The sequence below is a fragment of the Danio rerio genome, chromosome 9 (genome assembly GCF_052040795.2).
Source record: "Danio rerio strain M-AB ecotype USA chromosome 9, GRCz13ab, whole genome shotgun sequence".
In the NCBI taxonomy this organism is placed as follows: domain Eukaryota; kingdom Metazoa; phylum Chordata; class Actinopteri; order Cypriniformes; family Danionidae; genus Danio; species Danio rerio.
The window spans coordinates 54,021,760-54,042,442 of NC_141029.1; the positions used below are offsets into that span (position 1 = coordinate 54,021,760).

Consider the following 20,683-nt stretch of genomic DNA (forward strand, 5'->3'; position numbering starts at 1 on the left):
AAATTTCTGTGATTTATTATTCGATATTTTACCGTAAGTTTTTGTGATTTATTATCCATTATTTTACGGTATATTTCTGTGATTTTATTATTCGTTATTTTACCGTAAGTTTTTGTGATTTATTATTCGTTATTTTACGGTAAATTTCTGTAATTTATTATCCATTATTTTACGGTTAATTTCTGTGATTTATTATTCGTTATTTTACCGTAAGTTTTTGTAATTTATTATTCGTTATTTTACGGTAAATTTCTGTAATTTATTATCCGTTATTTTACGGTAAATTTCTGTGATTTATTATTCGTTATTTTATCGTAAGTTTTTGTGATTTATTATCCGTTATTTTACGGTAAATTTCTGTGATTTATTATTCGTTATTTTATCGTAAGTTTTTGTGATTTATTATTCGTTATTTTACGGTAAATTTCTGTGATTTTATTATTCGCTATTTTACGGTAAATTTCTGTATTTTTTACAGCCGTTATTTTACTTTTTTTGGCACCTTAGCTGCTGGATATAAACCGCAAAATTACAGATTTTTTTTGTTTTTTTTTCAGTGTACTGAGCTAGTTTTTATTTTATTCTTAATATAACAGCTCAGAGATGAGGTTTTTTGAATAAAGGGTTGGAAATGAATGCGTTTCTTGTTTTTTTTTTTTTTATCCGATTCATCGATCAATTGGAAAAAATAATCGACAGATTAATTGATTATTAAAATAATCATTAGTTGCAGCCCTAACATCATCATCTTTATCTTCATCATTACTCACATCAGTGCTAAATAGACATTTCCTTCATATTTAATTGTTCTCGTCTGTCTTCCCAGGCATGTTTTCTGAGCACAATCAGAAACAAAATGAAAGTTATTTAATCATTTCCCTGTTTCAGGTTTTCACTTCTCAATTTTACACAATCGCCTTTAATTTAGACTAATTGCACTAATGATCTTCAGGAAAAGGCTGTAATCTGACAAATAATATGCAGCGTGTGTTGTAATTCGTCCTCATTGAATTGAGCAGAGGCCGATTGAGCTCAATTCTCCTCCGTTTTCCTGTGTTTGATTAAAAATAAATTGGATGTTTGCGCTCTGCTTCCGTGACCTTAATTTGGGTCCTCATATTTGCGTTTCAGACGCATGTGATGGTGTGATGTCACCAGAGGCTGAAACCAGTGTTTGTGTAATCAGGTGGAAGAGCTAATAATACCACGGTAATTGTGTCTGACAAGTGTTTTCTCTTTCTGCTGGAATATCTGGAGAACTGCTGGAGGTCTGTTTCAGGATAACAATGCGATGAAGAGACGCACGCATTCACATGCACACACATATTCACATATACTGTATACATACTGTACATACATACATACATACACACACACACACACACACACACACACACACACACACACATATATATATATATATATATATATATATATATACTGTATACACACACGAAGACATAGACTCTCACACACACACACACACACACACACATATGTATAGGTTTGTTCACTTTGTTCATTTGATTAGATTAAAGTTTGATGTTGATGTTTTTGCTGTTGTCGTTTGTCAGATATGGAGTCTGCGGAGAGTCTGCTGTCTCCAACCTCCAGCCAGAACTCCACAAGAACAGCAGAGACCGAGACCAGTACAACACACAGCAAGAGTAAGCACACACACACTCACACATACACGTGCACACATGCACATATACACACAGACTTGCTTACACATGCACACAGGCAGGACATGCACACACACACACAAAAAACACAAACACTTACAGTATGTACACATACACACAAACTTGAGTACCAATGCACACTGACATGACACACACACTTATATACACATGCACACGACACGCAAACATTCACACATGCACAAGTACATGATACAGACACTTGCACACAGACACTACACACACACACACACACGCACACACACACACACACATACACCCACATGCACATACACACACTTGCATAGATGAGCACACACACACACACTTACATACCTGTGCACACAGACACAACCCGCACACAAACACACACACTTGCATACAAGTGCACACAGACACAACACGCACACACAAACACACACACATACACTCACATGCACAGACATGACATGCACATACACACACTTACATACATGAGCACACACACACACACACACACACACACACACACACATACATGTGCACACAGACACAACACGCACACACAAACACACACACATACACCCACATGCACAGACATGACATGCACATACACACACTTACATAGATGAGCACACATACCACACACACACACACACACACACACACACACACACACACACACTTACATACATGTGCACACAGACACAACCCGCACACAAACACACACACTTACATACAATTGCACACAGACACAACACGCACACACACACTTGCATACATGTGGACACAGACACAACACGCGCACACACACACACACACACACACTTACATACATGTGCACACAGACACAACATACACACACACACTTACATACATGTGCACACAGACACAACATACACACACACACACTTACATACATGTGGACACATACACAACACACACACACACACACACACTTACATACATGTGCACACAGAAACAACATACACACACAAACACACACACACTTACATACATGTGCACACAGACACAACACGCACACACAGACACAACACTGTCACACACACACACACACACACACACACACACACACACACACACTTACATACATGTGCACACAGACACAACCCGCACACAAACACACACACTTACATACAATTGCACACAGACACAACACGCACACACACACTTGCATACATGTGGACACAGACACAACACGCGCACACACACACACACACACACACTTACATACATGTGCACACAGACACAACATACACACACACACTTACATACATGTGCACACAGACACAACATACACACACACACTTACATACATGTGGACACATACACAACACACACACACACACACACTTACATACATGTGCACACAGACACAACATACACACACAAACACACACACACTTACATACATGTGCACACAGACACAACACGCACACACACACTTACATACATGTGCACACAGACACAACACTGTCACACACACACACACACACACACACTTACATATGCACACAGACACAACATGCTCACACAAACACACACACTTACACACATGTGGACACAACATACACAAACACACACACACTTACATGTGGACACAGACACAACCTGCACACACAAACACACACACTTACATACATGTAAACACACACAAACTTACATACATATGCACGCTGACACAACATACACATACACTTATGGTCACATGTACTTACATGCACAAATACATGACACACACACACACACACACACTTACATACATATGCACTCTGACATGACATAAACACATCCATACACATGCGGGCGCGCACACATTCACGCATATACGCATATACACACCACACACTCATGCACAGGTGCTCACAGACACACACATACTCATGTGCACACTTACTTACACATCACACATCATGCATTCATACAGACCCTCACACACATACACAAACATACACTTTCTTCTACACATACATGCACAGAAACACACACACACACAGACTCCCACAAACACACACACTTGCATACATATGCACACTGACATGACACACACACACACACACACACACACATACTTGCATACACATACATACTTACATACACATGCACACACACATTCACACACATCGCATACACATACCACACACTCATGCACAGGCGCACACACACATACAGTACTCATGTGCGCACTTATACATCACACATCATGCATTTATACAGACCTTCACACACACTCATATACATAAACATACACTCTCTCCTACTCATACATGCGCACACACACACACACACGCTTAGTATGAGTGCAGTGTTCTCCCGCACTGATGATTGGTCAGACAGAAATGGAAAGATCTGCTTTATTATTAAGCGTCAGCATCTGCACCGACTGCTGCTCATTTACCCTCCACAATCTCAACAGCCATCAGAAAGAGTGTGTTTCCCCTTCACAAACCCATTATATTCTGAACTGCTGAGTGTGTGTGTGTGTGTGTGTGTGTGTGTGTGCTGTTGATGCAGACGCTGGCGGATTAGTCTGAACACAAAATAATATGCTAATTTATCAATGGCGATTGAGGCTCTTTGTTCTCCGTCATGATAAGAAACGCCCCGAGAGAAGCTAATGGGTTATTTTTTGTATGCAATTACTGGAGGTTTTCTTCCTCGCTGATGAATTATGCATCACAATCTCTCTTTTATACACACAAGAGCAGTCACACGCAGGTATTTTCACTCAAATAAATAGCTTTGACCAGAGTTTGAAATTTAAAGAGTCGTGTGTGTGTGTGTGTGTGTGTGTGTGTGTGTGTGTGTGTGTGTGTGTGTGTGTGTGTGTCTTTGTGTTTGTGTTTGTGTTTGTGTGCGTGCGAGTGCGAGTGCGAGTGCGAGTGCGTGAGCGTGTGCGTGTGTGTGCGTGTGTGTGTGTGTTTGTGTGTGTGAGGCTGAGCGATCTGTTCACAATAATGACTTGCATTCAGGTAAATCATTTCAGCCTGTGTGACGTAAACACTTTTGAAATGTGACTGATGGCGATGTTGGAATCAGAAAACATGAAACTTGAAAAAATAAAATAAATTACTCATTTCTCACTGTAAAAATGTCGGGTTGTTGTTGTAAACCAGCAGAATGAACCACCAACTTATCCAGCATATGTTTTACGCAGCGGATGCCCTTCCAGCTGCAACCCAGTACTTGGAAACACCCATACACACTCATTCCCAAACATACTCTACGACCAATTTAGCTTATTCAATTCACCTATAGCACATGTGTTTGGACTGTGGGGGAAACTGGAGCCAGGCAAGTGCACACATAGGGCTCAACCTGTGCAGTGCACTTGCCCTTTTTACCCTTGGATAGAACCACCCCCACCCCCCCTCTTTAGTTCGCGACAACCCCCTCTCCCATCCAGGGCTTAAACCAGAGACCTTCTTGCTGTGCGGTGAAAGTGCTATCCCCCGTGCCGCACACTAATGTAACTTCTCTACACTGTAAAACCTAAAAAGTTAAGGAAACTCAAACTATTTGAGGAAACCGATTGCAACAAACCATTTAAGTTCAAAAACTAATCCTAATGAGTTCTGTAAACTTAAAGGTTCAGGACACCCTGGAGAACTTTTTTTTTTATATTAACAGATGTGTGTGTGTTGAGCATCAGTTAAGACAATGTTAGCACCTGTCAGCTTTAATTGTGGGGAAAACTGGATAATTTTGAGCTTTTGTCAGCTAATTTCAGCTTCCGGGTTTAAAATGATTTTTGGGGCAGGATCAAAATCGGCGACGTAGCACAGTACTGCAAGTGCAATGATGACGCGTCAGTTTCTCATTATTATTCATAGCGGAGTTTTCTTATCCTATGAGAAGAGCCGGCTGCTTAATTATTCATGAGACCTGCCAGACCTGCCAGAGTCAAGCCCAAGCTGTGAGACACGTCAAGGACCCACGGCACGGGCACACAGTATTTAGCCAATCATGAATGCTCATATGCGTTTGTTTCCATGATCCACGGGGTTTGTTGCATGTTTTCCCCCGCGATCTTGTCAGGGCCGATCATACAGCAAAGCTGTGTGTGTGCTGCTAGCATTTTTGTCGGGAGAGCAGCACGAGAATTAGAGAATGGCGGACGCTGTCTTTTATCAGGAGTTCGTTCACATTCAGACACAACGCCGTGCTGCTGTGTTTGCCTAAATCCTCCAGATTACCAGCAGGGCTAATGGTTAAAACTGAGTAAAACTGCACTGAGTCTGCTGGATACAGGGATTGAGGGAGAAGTCCTCATTTATAGGGTTTACATAAACACACTTATCTTTATAACGATATAAATTGTGGTTATGTGTATATGAAATTACGAATAACAAATGTAGCAGGGCATTAAATCACAGTTCATTTCTTTGCATTTTAACTTTGTAAACTATAAACTCATGCGTCTCCTCACGGTTTGTCTCATTTTGTGAGCTAGCTTCGTTCGCTCACGTTCTCCCCTGCTGGCCACGCCCACTCCTGCCCGATGCTCGCGGAGCTCCACACCCATTAATCATGCATGTTTTGAAAAAATTCTGAAGTAGACTTTAACCGAAAGTGGGGGGTGTCATGGCCCTTTAATCCATTTGAGTAAATGAAGCAATTTGAGCACAGTAAAACTTGATAAATGAAGAGAACTCAAAACAACTGAGTACTGTAAAACCCAATAAGCTAAGGCAACTCAAACCGTTTGAGGAAACCGATAGCTGCTTTGACACCCAGTGGTTGGACTAGGTATTGCACTACTGGATCAAAACAAACGCAAGCGCAGATTGCCAGATTGAGGGCAGGGGTCCGTTCTTCGTACATGGATTACTCAGTTAGCTGGATTTGGATATTGATGATTTGACATGATCCAGGATCGTTTCGTTCTTCAAAGCTGATCCGTGAGTTGTTGTCATAGCAACAGTTCTGCTAGCTCAAACCTGATGAAGTTATAGTCATTAATAAAATAAATTAAGTTATACATATTAATAAAACGTATGCAATCTGCACCCTTGAAATGAAAGTACAAAGACTGCCATCTGATGGTGCACAGAGAAAACTTATTGATATGAACTTTATAGATCGCTTTAGTACAAATTGTGTATAATAGAAATGCACTATATGTGACTTTTTTTAAAGCAATAATACATTTATGCAGTCATGAACATGTTTTGATAGTTAATATGCCAGTGATTTGATGCTTCACAAAAGTTGCAGACGCCTTTACCAATAAGAAAACGCTTTTGTAAACATCTAGTTATTCTTTACACCGATTACAAAACGGCTACTATAGTCGACGCCCGTAGCCTAGTGGTACTGTGCGCTGACATATAGCACCAGTGTGCTCATGGCGACCCGGGTTCGATTCCCGTCTCGAGGATCTTTGCCGATCTTTTCCCTCTCTCTGCTCCCAGTGCTTTCCTGTCTGAATTCTCTACTATCCTACCAAAATAAAAAGGTGAAAAACCCCTAAAAAATAATAATAAAAAAAACGGCTACTATAATAAAGGAAATCTTTTCTAAATGTAGAACTAAATACATTGATATTCATTGAAATACATGATGAATACACTTGACACATGAAAGTGTAAAGCCTGCAGCTCACAACAAATGTGAAAGGTTACTGCGTGTCATATTTAACAAGCCGTTTACTGCTAATTTGATGTAATTTTGCTCACATGGATAATTGAATATTAATCAGATGATGTCATTACGCTGCTGTGCCGTCAGCCAATCGTTGCATTGCTGATCATGATTTCGAGGATGGATAGATCTGTCCTTCACAACACACGCATCGATCTCAGATCAGTTTATCCAGACATTCTAATCTGATTCGCAAACTTGTTTGAAGAACCAAATTAGCGAGAGATCAGTTGTCAAGATTAAAAGATCCGGGATCTGCCAAATAATCTTAGATCATTTAAGCGAGGTACGAAGAACGGACCCCAGGAGTGAGTGATTTAAACTGCGTTCTAACTAAAAGCAACGGCAGCCGATTGAATGTATATTTTCCATATTAAAAGGAGTTTTTTTTCTAATCAACACCTGAAATTGATATATTAAATCAGTGGTTCTCAAAACATTGTGTACGCAGACTTCCTTCTAGTGGTTCGCAGAGGAATCGCTGAATAATTAAAGTTAAAAAATGAACGCGCTTTTAGCCCTTTAATGCGTACGCTAACACCAATGTGATCAGTAAATGGATTTTAATAGACTAAACCTTTTATTTTATTTTCAATTTTCTAACGTATTCTATCATTTGAAGCTAATTTGCTCCCTGTATTTGTAACAGTTGTTGGGGACATATCCTGTATGTTTACATCCCATTGTTGACAGGTATAGTTTAATCACTTGCTTTTCTGACACACAAAGCCTTCTCTAACACGCAGCGAGCAGATCTATTTTCTAATTTAAATATGTAAATCCAATTCGTATATTTAAAATACAAGTTAATGTTTAGATTTCAAAGAAAAAATGCTAATTAGTCATTTATACATGCAACATATATTTCAAAATGTATATATAAAAGAGTTTATATATAAATATGATGACATATAGCCTATTTTAACAGTGGCAAAAATAAAAATAATTATTTTCTTGTAAACAACGAAAAAAATAAATAAATAAAGAATGCCGAGGCGGGATTCGAACCCTGGTCTCTTTGTGTCGGGGTACCCACTCGGCCACGTGACTCTTAAAAAAAATCTTTCCCACAGCAGTTTTAGCATACACCAATGCACCTCAGAAACAAAAACAAAAAAATAGTATTTATGACTTTGCACTAAACAAATGACTTTGCACTAAAGATTAAAGATTGTAAGATTGTTACAATCTAAAGATTGTATAATTTGAAAACAACAACAACAAAAAACAAAGAGGGGAAATCAAATCAATACTCGCACAAGGAAACTGAGTGTGTTGTGCAATTGTTTGTGGGAACTAGTTTGAATACTAGATTTCAGCTCTTGACAGATGACTTGGCCTCCGAAGGATAACGTTATCGATGAGTTGAGATGAAGATCATAAACTTGAATGAAGCAGAAAGAAGAAAAATAGCACTCACGGAGACAACATGCAGGCAACCCAAGATTTTTAGTCAACAACTCTGCATAAGTTCTGGTCGCCGCCAGGAGATACAAGCAGAAAACCCCTCCGCAAACGATCCAGCAAGAGAACCCACAGTGCAGATCGGTCCGTTGCTCCCAAACAAACACTTAAATCACCTTTTCAGGACACCCCCCTCACAGCAAGAAAGTCGCTGGGTCGCTGGTTTGATCCTCGGCTCAGTTGGCATTTCTGTGTGGAGTTTGCATGTTCTCCCTGTGTTTGCGTGGGTTTCCTCCGGGTGCTCCGGTTTCCCCCACAGTCCAAAGACATGCGGTACAGGTGAATTGGGTAGGCTAAATTGTCCGTAGTGTAAGAGTGTTTGTGTGTGAATTTGTGTGCGGATGTTTCCCAGAGATGGGTTGCAGCTGGAAGGGCATCTGCTGCGTAAAAAAAAATTGCTGGATAAGTTGGCGGCTCATTCCGCTGTGGCGACCCCGGATTAATAAAGGGACTAAGCCGACAAGAAAATAAATGAATGACAAGATTGGAAAATAGTAAGAAATGAATTTTATTTCGGCTGAATTATTACTCACATATACACACACAATGAGTACCAGAGCAAATCATTCTCACACACTTTTAGTGTCTTTCTTTTACTTGTTTCCTCTTGACCGACTGTCTGCTCGTCCAGGTTTGATTATTCCTCCTCTCCGAGTGCATTAATATTTAAAGGCTATTTGCAGTTGTCATCGTCTCCTGTAGTGCAGTAGAAAAAGCTTTTGACCATTTCTTCCAGGCATTTATTTTTTATTTCCAGAGTCTCGTCCCATATCGACAAGCCCCAAAGGAGCTGACACTAAATATGCAGATAATTACAATAAGATTCACAGGCAAAATCAGCCTCTCTTACATGTAAACGGCCTCCACAGCAGCTCCGGCTTCTTTCTTTTTTTATATTCTCGTGAAGGTAATTTTAACTCTGCTGCTTTTGTGCTTTCAATCTGTTCTCTTCAAACCCCTCTGGATTTTCAGCAATAAATGACTTCAGCAACAAAGAAAAGGAGGGATTGATTGGTTTAGTGTATATAAAGGGTTTTTAATTTATGCATGAAGTGATTTGCATCACTGATGTATTGGGACATGAGAGTTACAGCCGGTTTTTTCACAGAAAATATGTCAACTTTTAGAAACATTTTGATGCGTCCTTGTGATCATAAATTAATGAAAATAACAGTTGGTCAGAATTATTAGCCTCCTTCGAATAGTTTTCTTCTTTTTTAAATATTTCTCAAATGATGTTTAACAAAGCAAGGAAATCTTCTTAGTATTTTGGATTATATTTTTTCTTATGGAGAAAGTATTATTTGTTTTATTTCGGCTAGAATAAAAGCAGTTTTTAATTTTTAACATTTTAAGGACAAAATTATTAGCCCCTTTAAGCTAATTTTTTTTTTGATAATATACAGAACAAACCATCGATATACAATAACTTGCCTAATTACCCTAACCTGAATCGTTAACCTATTAACCTAATTAAGCCTTTAAATGTCACTTAAAGCTGTATAGAGGTGTCTTGAAAAATATCTAGTCAAATATTATTTACTGTCATCATGGCAAAGATAAAATAAATCAGTTATTAGTAATAAGTTATTAAAACTATTATGCTTAGAAATGTTTTTTTTAAGTGTAGCAAATTTTACAATTTTAAATTCTTGTTTTGAAACCAAATCTAGTTGAGCAATTTACATTAATAATAAGAATTTATTTATTTGTTGTTGCTGCTGTGGTTTTTATAGTTTTTATTATTAAAATAAAGTATTATTATTATTATTATTATTATTATTATGTATTACTTTGATTTTAATAATAATAGTAATTTATAATAAAATGATAATAAATTATATTTAAAAAATTATTATTATTATTATTATTATTATTATTATTATTATTACTATTATCATCATCATCATCATCATCATCATCATTATTATGTATTATTTTTAAAATAATAATAGTAATTTATAATACAATAATAATAATAATAATTATTATTATTAGTATTACTATTATTAGTATTATTATTATTATTTTTATAATTGCTGTCATTATTATCGTTTTTAATAATGTTATATTTATTATTATACTTTCTAAAGTATAATATTATTAATAATATTATTATTAATAATATTCATAATAATTTGTTATAAATTAATAATAAATAAAATAATAAAATAATAATAATATCTATAATAATAATATTTTTTATTGTTGGTATTATTAATAATAATAATATTAAAGTATAATTATTAATAACATCATTGTTTCTTTTGATGATAGTGATACTAATAGTAATTTAAAATAAAATAATAATAAATAATATAATAATAACAATATTATTATTATTATTATTATTATTATTATTATTATTATTATTATTGCATCATTATATTATTATTATTTAAAGTATTATTATTAACAATATCATAGTTTTTTTTGATAATAATATTGATTGTAATTGTAATTTTCAATAAAATGATAATAAATAATATTGTAATAATAATTGTTGTTGTAATTAATGTTGTTGTAGTTGTACATACAGTTGAATCAGAATTATTAGCCCACCTTTGATTTTTTTTATTTATTTATTTTTTATGTTTTTTAAATGTTTTTTTAATTTTCACAGTATGTCTTTTAATATTTTTTCTTCTGGAATAAGTATTATTTGTTTTATTTCAGCTACAATAAAAGATGTTTTAAATTTTTTAAGCACAATTTTTAAGGACAAAATAATTTACCCCTTTTAGCTAGATTTTTTTGATAATCTACAGAACAAACCATAATAACTTGCCTAAATACCCTAACCTACCTAATTACCCTAATTAACCTAGTTAAACCTTTAAATGTCACTTTAAGCTGTATGGAAGTGTCTTGAAAAATATCTAGTCAAATATTATTTACTGTCATCATGGCAAAGATAAAATAAGAAATGAGTTATTAAAACTATTATGACAGAACAGAACAGAAATTGGGGAAAAAATAAACAGGGGCGAATAATTCAGGGGGGCTAATAATTCTGACTCCCAACTTTATGTATTGAATGTATTTACTTTTAAAAAAGGGGGAAAATTGATAAATTGTGAGCATGTTGTAAAATGTCATGAATGTGTGAATGTTAGTTTCTAATATGTTTTCTGTTTCTAAAGTACCTGAAATATCAGTTTTGATGAACATACTGTGAATAATCTGATCATTTCTCTATCCAGCTTTATGTACACATGCATGATGTGTTTGTTGTTGTTCTCTCTGCAGGTCATTTGTTTGGGATGGTCAGCACTCAGGGTGTGGGTGTTTCTGGAGTGTTTCCTCTGATCAGTCATCCTGTCTTCAGTCTGTACTCCTCTTCTCCGCTGCGCTCAGAGTTTGGAGGTCTGGGAACACTGGGAATGTCTGCCGCTCGTGCTCAACTTACAGCTTTACCAGGTATGATGGACTCATGGACGTTATGAACTCATTATCATGTTCATGAAGCCAGTCTAAGATGATTCACGCTTTATGAAATGGTGCGTTATCCTGCTGGAAGTAGCCATCAGAAGATTGGTACACTGTTGTCACAAAGGGATGGACATGGCCAGCAGCAATACTCAGGTAGACTGCGGTGTTGACACAATGCTTAATTGGTACTAATGAGCCCAAAGTGGCCAAGAAAATATCCCCCACACCATTACACCACCAGCCTGAAAAGTTGATACAAGGCAGGATGGATCCATGCTTTCTTGTTGTTGACACCAAATTCTGACCCGACCATCCGAATGTTGCAGCAGAAATGGAGACTCATCAGAGCAGGCAACGTTTCTTCTATCTTCTATCTATAGTTTTGGTGAGTCTGTGTGAATTGTAGCCTCAGTTTCCTGTTGTTAGCTGACAGGAGCGGCACCCGGTATGGTCTTCTGCTGCTGTAGCCCATCCGCTTCAAGGTTGGACGTGTTGTGTGTTCAGAGACGCACTTCTGCAGACCTCGGTTGTAGCAAGTGGTTATTTGTGTGACTGTTGCCTTTCTATCAGCTGGAACCAGCCTGGCCATTCTTCTTTTAGTCTTGTTAATGCCAGTAATGCCAACTGAGTCAGCCGAGGCTCGAACCAGCGTTCTTCTTGCTCTGAGGCGATCATGCTACCCACTCCGTCAACGTGACGCCCAACGTATTAAATATTTTTGTGAAAGAACAAAATAGTAAGATGTAATTTAAAGACATGCAAGTACACAAGTGAAGTTTCATAAACTAATTTCGAGAGGCGCATTTGATATGATTGTGCACCGCTGGCCACTCATCCGTAATCAGTAATAATCCAATCAGAATGATCCTAGCTTAATATAAATGGATCACTTTCTCCTTATTGCTCTATCTTCGTTTTGGAAGAATCCCCCCTTCCACCCCATCTCCTCCATTTTCTCCCCTTTTAAAGGGGGAGCGATCAAGACCTACCTGATCTCGGTTCTCCTGATATGCTTCTAGACCGGGCGGGAGCCCTGGGCTCAAATATCTCAGAGCTCAGGGTTCTCTCCCTGGGCCAGCATGCCAAACCTGCTATAAGTGCCAAGCATATCTAAGTGGGAACTCTTGAATTATAAATATTGTCAGAATCACTATAGAGAATATTGGCAATTGCAAAAAACAAACAAAACGTATATAATGGGAATTACCTCTTGGGGTTTTCCCACTGATTCTTTTTTTTTTAATATCATGCTTTTGACTCGAAGGATCTGGACGCATTATGAATTTTGAAGGAAAGGGATGAAGGAAACATCCCTAAAATAGTACCGCAATCTTTGATGGGGTTGAAAGAACTATGAGCCGGGCTGGTTTTGGTGCATGGTCAGCATGTTTCACCTTTATAGAGCTTTCCATCAGTCCAGCATTTCTGACATTTATGAAGACCTGAACGCTTTGGGTCAGAGCTTCAGCTTCAGCTTCTCACAGACAGTAAACAACGCTTCAGGACACACAGAAAAGCAAAAGAACAAACACTTAAATAGACCCAAAGTTTTATTGTTTTATACAAATGATGCTGTTTATTTGCAGCACATGCTTTCCTTCTTTTGTTTTTATAGGCTTTTATAAAGTAAATTAAAATAAAAAAAAGTTACAATTAAAATTAATTATAATAAAAATAAGTCAAGTAGAGGAGCAGCAGGGTGGCGCAGTGAGCACAATCGCCTCACAGCAAGAAGATTTCTGGTTTGAGCCCTTTTTGGGTGAGCATTTTTTGTGTGGAGTTTGCATGTTCTCTCTGTGTTGGTGTGGGTTTCCTCTGGGTGTTCCGGTTTCCCCTACAGTTCAAACACATGCGCTTTAGGTGAATTGAGTGAGCTAAATTGACCATGGTGTATGTGAGTGTGTGCAAGAGTGTGAGTGTTTCCTAGTGCTGGGTCGGGCTGAAAAGGTAACCGCTGCGTAAAACATATGCTGGATAAGTTGGCAGTTCATTCTGCTGTGGCGACCACTGTTTAATAAAGGGACTGAGGCCGAAAAGAAAATGAATGATTGAATAAATGAATATTACAAGTACAGATCAGAATAAGCATGTTATTTTATTTTACATATGCTAAGCTGAAAGATCACTTTAATAAGTGGCTGTGTGGCAACAGTGTGTGAATATAGCCAACCTTTAATGGTAAAAATGTATTAACTCTATTTTATTTAGTCACACTTGATAAAAACAGTCTGCAGAAACACTTTGATTGACATTCTCTCTAAATACATGTCATCAGAGAAAGTGGGCGGGAAAGCCCCGCCCACTAGTGACCATCTCTACCTCATTTGCATAAACAGCCCTGATTGAGAAGCAGTCGTCCGCCATGGCTGAAGATAATGTCAGCTCAGACTAAGAGGCTTATAAATGTGGAGTTTTAAATGAAGCACAAATGAACAGTGACAGGAGTCTCTATAGACTGATGCATTCTCACACACTGACACACACATTTCAGTTTCACACGGATAATGTTTTGATTCTGCCGATGCAGAGATGTTGCTAGCTCCGCCCTCTTTCGAAACAATCTCATATGAATTCAAAGTGAGTCACCAAAACACCACAATTTGGATCAAAGTCTAAAAGTGTCAGATTCAGAGAGTTATAAAGTATTATTTGTGTGGTATTTTGAGCCAAAACTTCACACTCACACTCTAAAAGTGTCAGAGACTTGTTTCACACCTTAAAAAATAGGTCTCCTTGAAAAAATCTTTATTTTAAAGATCATAAAAAAAAGAGAAAAAGTTAAAAATCTGAATCTTGTGTGAGCCTTTACATAAGAAGAGGTTTGAGTCTTATGTAATGCTAACTTCATATGTTGGTCTGCTTGTTCAGATTGGTGGCGTTCAGCAGATGTTCAGGGATCAGCAGCCTTTTTTCCTCATCTTCTGGGTTTACCAGCGTTATTTACAACACCGTCTCTGAACCAGGAGCAGACCCTCCTCCAGTCTCCCACCGCCAGACAGTCCCCTAACAAAGGTTCATCAGATACCACTCATATGCATGATGTGTTTGTGTTTATTGTGCTGCAAACATGACAGAAGATCCACATTATACTATAGAAAATCCTATTTCAGAAGATGCATTTTGCATAAATACTGATGAAGAAACATTGCTTTTATATTTCATCTGAAAATAGCTGGAGTCTAGTTATAAACATTTCATTTATGACAATAGTGTATATTATATTAATGAAAGCCCGTTCCTGCCACTGATTAAAATGACAAAATTATTATTTAAATCTCTAAATTGATGCAAACATATGTAACTGAAAACATACATGTTTGATGGTTGATATTTTGTGGAGCAGGGCTGAATACCAATGGAAAAGCAAACTGGAGCTCGACCTCCTCCACACCTTCTCCAGATCAGAGTAAGAAAACCAGCTCAAAACCAGCACTCCACCAGCAAGAGGACAAAACCAAACACACAACAAAAGACAAAAAGGTATTTGTTAATCATTTCTTCAGTAAATTTTTGATGTAGGCATGTATGGATGTCTAAAATCACATGGACGGCATGAGCGCATTGCCTCAGCATTTTTACTTACATCAGAGCCTTACTTGAGTTTAACTTTCCTTGCTCTCACACACAGTAATCTATTTATTTGTTTTACTATTGACCTTATTCTAAAATGCGGAAGTGCGCCTGTTTTCGCGATTGTCTTAGAACTTCCGTTTCAGTCGCCTATGGGAGAAATGACAAGGAATAATAAACGGCAAAAAACGGTCAAACTACTTGCTCTACAAACAAATGTTTGCATGACTACACAGACCAAGTAGAATAATATAACAAGGAAATATCAGTTTGCAACATCAAACAGCGAAACGAGCAGTTTTTAATGTCTAAAAATGAATGGAAGTGAATGAGACCGGAAGTCTCGTGCCAAAAAGATTCAAATGGCTGCGCCCGCTCGTCTGCGGAGAATAAGGTCAATAGGTCTGTTTTGTTATTTTTATTGTTATTTATTTGCTGTTTTGAGAAAATTTGTTACATCTTTAATAGGTGAGTTAATTTTTTTTTTTGTCTTGTATCTGTTTTAGAGACATGTTAAAGGTCTGAAAAAAAATTGTCATGTACACAAACTTTGCACACTGGGTCCGATGATGGCAATGATGCTTTGTTCTCCTGTCTCTTCTCCAAAGTTGAAAAGGAAAGAGGAATAGGCTACATAGTGTGTTCATCGAAAACTGCATAGAGAGGAAGGAGAGGTCTCCTTAAAGGGCCATGACACCCCCCACTTTCGGTTAAAGTCTACTTCAGAATTTTTTCAAAACATGCATGATTAATGGGCGTGGAGCTCCGCAAGCATCGGGCAGGAGTGGGCGTGGCCAGCAGGGGAGAAGGTGAGCGAACAACTGTTGTTGTCAGTTAGCTCACAAAATCCGTGACACAAACTGTGAGGAGACGCATGAGTTTATAGTTCACAAAGTTAAAATGCAAAGAAATGAACAGTGATTTAATGCCCTGCTACATTTGTTATTTGTAATTTCATATACACATAACCACAATTTATATCATTATAAAGATAAGTGTGTTCATGTAAACACTATAAATGAGGACTTCTCCCTCAATCCCCGTATCCAGCAGACTCAGTGCAGCAGGTCTCCTGACCTGTCTATTTTAACCATTAGCCCTGCTGGTAATCTGGAGGATTTAGGCGAACACAGCAGCACGGTGATGTGTCTGAATGTGAACGAACTCCTGATAAAAGACAGCGTCCGCCATGCTCCAATTCTCGTGCTGCTCTCCCGACAGAAATGCTTGCAGCACACAGCTTTGCTGTATGATCGGCCCTGACAAGATCGCGGGGGACAACATGCAACAAACCCCGTGGATCATGGAAACAAACGCATATGAGCCTTCATGAACGGCTAAATACTGTGTGCCGTGGGTCCGTGTCTCACAGCTCGGGCTTGACTCTGGCAGGTCTGGCAGGTCTCATGAATAATTAAGCAGCCGGCTCTTCTCATAGGATAAGAAAACTCTGCTATGAATAATAATGAGAAACCGACGCGTCATCATTGCACTTGCAGTACTGTGCTACGTCGCTGATTTTGATCCCGCCCCAAAAATCATTTTAAACCCGGAAGCTGAAATTACCTGACAAAAGCTCAAAATGATCCAGTTTTCCCCACAATTAAAGCTGACAGGTGCTAACATTGCCTTAACTGATGCTCAACACACACAAATCTGTTAATATAAAAAAAAAAGTTCTCCAGGATGTCCTGAACCTTTAAAGATCTCTGCTGAATTATTCCAAAATGTAAAGTTTACTTAATACTGAAAAACCAAACTTGATTTGATTTTTTTAATGATGGACAAAAGTTTTGCAGGCTGTGTGAATTTGTTTTTTAACGTGAAAATTCCGTACAAAAATTGTAATTTAGTGTGCAATAACCTTAACTCTGCTCTTCCTGGCAGAAGCTGTGCAGTAAATCGTCAGGCGTCTCCATCAACAGCGACAGCCAATCAGCTTCCAGCTCTGACATCTCCACTGATGCCCTCAGCAGTTCAGACTCTGATGACCTGGAGGATGAAGATGATGATGATGAGGAAGATGATGATCAGAGTGATGACAGTGTGGACTCTGAAAAGTGTGGAAAAGAGCAGAAAGCTATCCGCAAGGTATGTGTGGTTTTGTTTTATTAGCCAAAACTAAACTAAAAACTAAATAAAATATGAATGCAAATTAGAACCTAAAGCTGTTAAAAATAAAGTACTAAAAAAGCAGGTCATCAGTTTATATTAAAGTTTCATTTGTTAAGATTTAGTTCCCAAAAACTTCCAATGAAATAATACTATCAAAACAAATAATAATTAATCATTATTAAAGTCAGAATCATTTTATATTATTATCATCCTTATTATTATCCTTATTATCACGATTATCATCATCATCATCATCATCATTATTTTTATTATTATTAATATTTAACTTGTAATGAAAGGTGCAATGAACTAGCATGAAATAATGTTAAACAATATTTTTATTTACAAATATTAACAAAACATAATAAATACTGTACAAAGTGTTTTGCTTATTGCAACATGGAGCTATAGGTTGTGTAAACTAAATGAACCCTTTTGGAAAGTGTTTCCAGTATATTACAAATAGAATTAAATATCATAAAATTACTGTATAATAAAATCTGAAAATATATTAGAAGTTTAATGATATTAATTTAATAAAAATCATTTAAAACACATTAATGGTGTTCAAGTAACCTTTAAAGCAACACTTGAATATTAATGAGCCACATTAAAGAAAACCATGTAGTTTACAACAAAAAATGCCAAGATATTAATAATCTATTTTAAACGCAATGGTGAACAACGTTTGTAAATGTGTATTAAACATTTATATGATTTTATTACATCCACTATTATTTGTTGTATAAATGCAATATCACATGAATAGCAATGTGATATGACTGTATATCGGCACTGGTGGGAGACGTGCGTTGGCACGAGGCCACAGTCCAAGTGTTTTAGGGTGCTTTCACACTAGCACTTTTGGACCGCACCCGGGTTCATTTTTTTGACTATAGTATGGTACGTTAAGCTAGTGTGAACGTGTCTTCTAAACTCGAGTGCGCACCCGTGAACAATACCTGAGTCCGCCTGAAAGAGGTGGTCTGGAGTACGGATAATGCGAACTCTGGTATGATCACTTCTTATGTGAATGCAATCGTACCAAACAACGGAAGTAAACCGCCAACTGTAAAACGAGCTATTGTTTTCATAACGTTAGTTTGTGTTTGTGTGTGACTGTGTCACGTTTCGTACCTTGGTAACACGTGCGGGACTGAGCCAGGGCAAACACAGTGATACACAGTGAAAATGTCTGCTTGAGTCGCTTTCTGTATGTCCAAAACCAAAAGCTTCAGTTAAAGCAGAATGACCGCGATGTGCGGACGTCTTTCCATTTCGGTGCTTGCTTTCGTGACCATCACCTAGCAACGGCCATAAACAAAACAGCAGCTCGATGACGTAAGCGTACCGGGGTTCAGAAGGAAAAAAGACAGTGTGAACACAAACCAACCGAGGAGGTGGCAAGGGGAAACAATCGAACTTGGGTACGGTCCAGGCAAATGAACCAAGTGTGAAAGCACCCTTAGTGTCCCACCAGTGATGATATACAGCCATTTCACACTGCTACGAGTGTTATATTGCATTTATACATCAGTTGAACGGTATAATCATGTATATAAAAAAGAAAATCAAACAAGGAGTCTCAAAAACCCTTTTACATGAGGAACTACTTTCTTCCGCCATTCATTCACATCTGCAGCTGACGTCAGAACAGCAGAAGCACAAAAGTCATTTTAGAGCTAGTGTTTGAATGATTCTCTAGCGTAATGTCTAAAGTGATGACAAAACAGGAGATTTGCTCACAGTTTAAGACTATAAGGCTGAAGGGCATGAAGTGCCATCAGTCTACACATATTAACCGTCTTTGCTCTGCTCAGTATGACAGGCTGATGGCCGCCAATGCTCCAAAATTATATTTAATATAAGCACTATCCTTCTTAATAAACTGCATAGTTGCAATCTAAACAACTACATTCTCGACTAAAAAAGCCTCAAAAGTACATTATGTTGCCCAACAGCAGGAATATTTGTCAAACTGTAGTGAGTTTATTGATCTGCTGTCACTCTACAGTAAATGGGCAGAGTAATACACAAGGGTGAAGAGGCTGTATGAGTTCTGATTAGTGATGATTATTATTACACCGAAAGGGTGCGTTTGTAACCGATTAATGGTATCAGTTAAAAGATTAAAAAATAATATTTTATATATTTTTAGAGTTTGGCTGCATAAGGGACCGATTGATTGCACTTTTTTGCGTTAAGAGGGGCATCTTTTGAATAGTTTACTAAAAGCCGCAAGTGTTTTGCACACGGCTCATCTTAGAGCAGCAGTGTGTGTGTCGTCAAGACAACTACTGAGAACTTGTAGGAGATGTAGGAGAGACTAGTGCTCGCTGTTTCAAGTTATCCAGAGATGTATGAAATTACAAATCTTGAATGTTACAATTGTAACAACATAGACAGCAACACTCTTGCACGATCAATACCCAGCTGATTCAGTCATTTTCTAGTGACATAAAAAAGAGGCATAAAAGTCAGTGTGTGCGCCTCACCTTTCTGAAATGGGAAAGCGCGTTTGCTGTGATCGGCCCCTTAATGTGCAATTGCAACTCACATTTGTTAACTCGTGGGACGATAACGTATGACCACATGTGCCTACAGACATATTTGCAAAAGAAGCAAAATGGAAGAAGAATATTGCTGTTTGATTCAGACGAGTTGATGCCAAACCAGCGCTGATGCTGATGGCCTCCTGGGTCTGCGTCATAAGCACAACAAATAGGCTTTAGCTTTCATTTTACAGCTTATAAAGCATGTATGCACATTAATACAAT

At 37.7% G+C, this 20,683-nt stretch overlaps 1 protein-coding gene and 1 long non-coding RNA gene across 20 annotated transcripts in view; one reads left to right on the forward strand and one right to left on the reverse strand.

The window, feature by feature from the left end:
- The window catches only part of baz2bb (bromodomain adjacent to zinc finger domain, 2Bb), a 129,454-nt gene that overhangs the window by 45,642 nt on the left and 63,129 nt on the right, over positions 1-20,683 (forward strand). For 7 of the 19 annotated variants that reach the window (XM_087268423.1, XM_087268434.1, XM_087268428.1 and 4 more), the window contains 5 exons: positions 1,575-1,667; positions 12,039-12,209; positions 15,090-15,233; positions 15,565-15,701; positions 17,679-17,882. In XM_087268423.1, coding sequence (XP_087124549.1) covers positions 1,577-1,667; positions 12,039-12,209; positions 15,090-15,233; positions 15,565-15,701; positions 17,679-17,882 — 747 coding nt within the window. In that variant the 5' untranslated portion in view covers positions 1,575-1,576. Of the gene's footprint in view, positions 1-1,131; positions 1,269-1,574; positions 1,668-12,038; positions 12,210-15,089; positions 15,234-15,564; positions 15,702-17,678; positions 17,883-20,683 lie in introns of all 19 variants that reach the window. The other 12 variants (XM_087268424.1, XM_087268435.1, XM_087268430.1 and 9 more) reach the window with 4 other exon arrangements.
- Positions 1-20,683, reverse strand: part of LOC147835440 (uncharacterized) — a 456,431-nt gene that overhangs the window by 10,958 nt on the left and 424,790 nt on the right. The gene's annotated exons all lie outside the window — the stretch shown is intronic.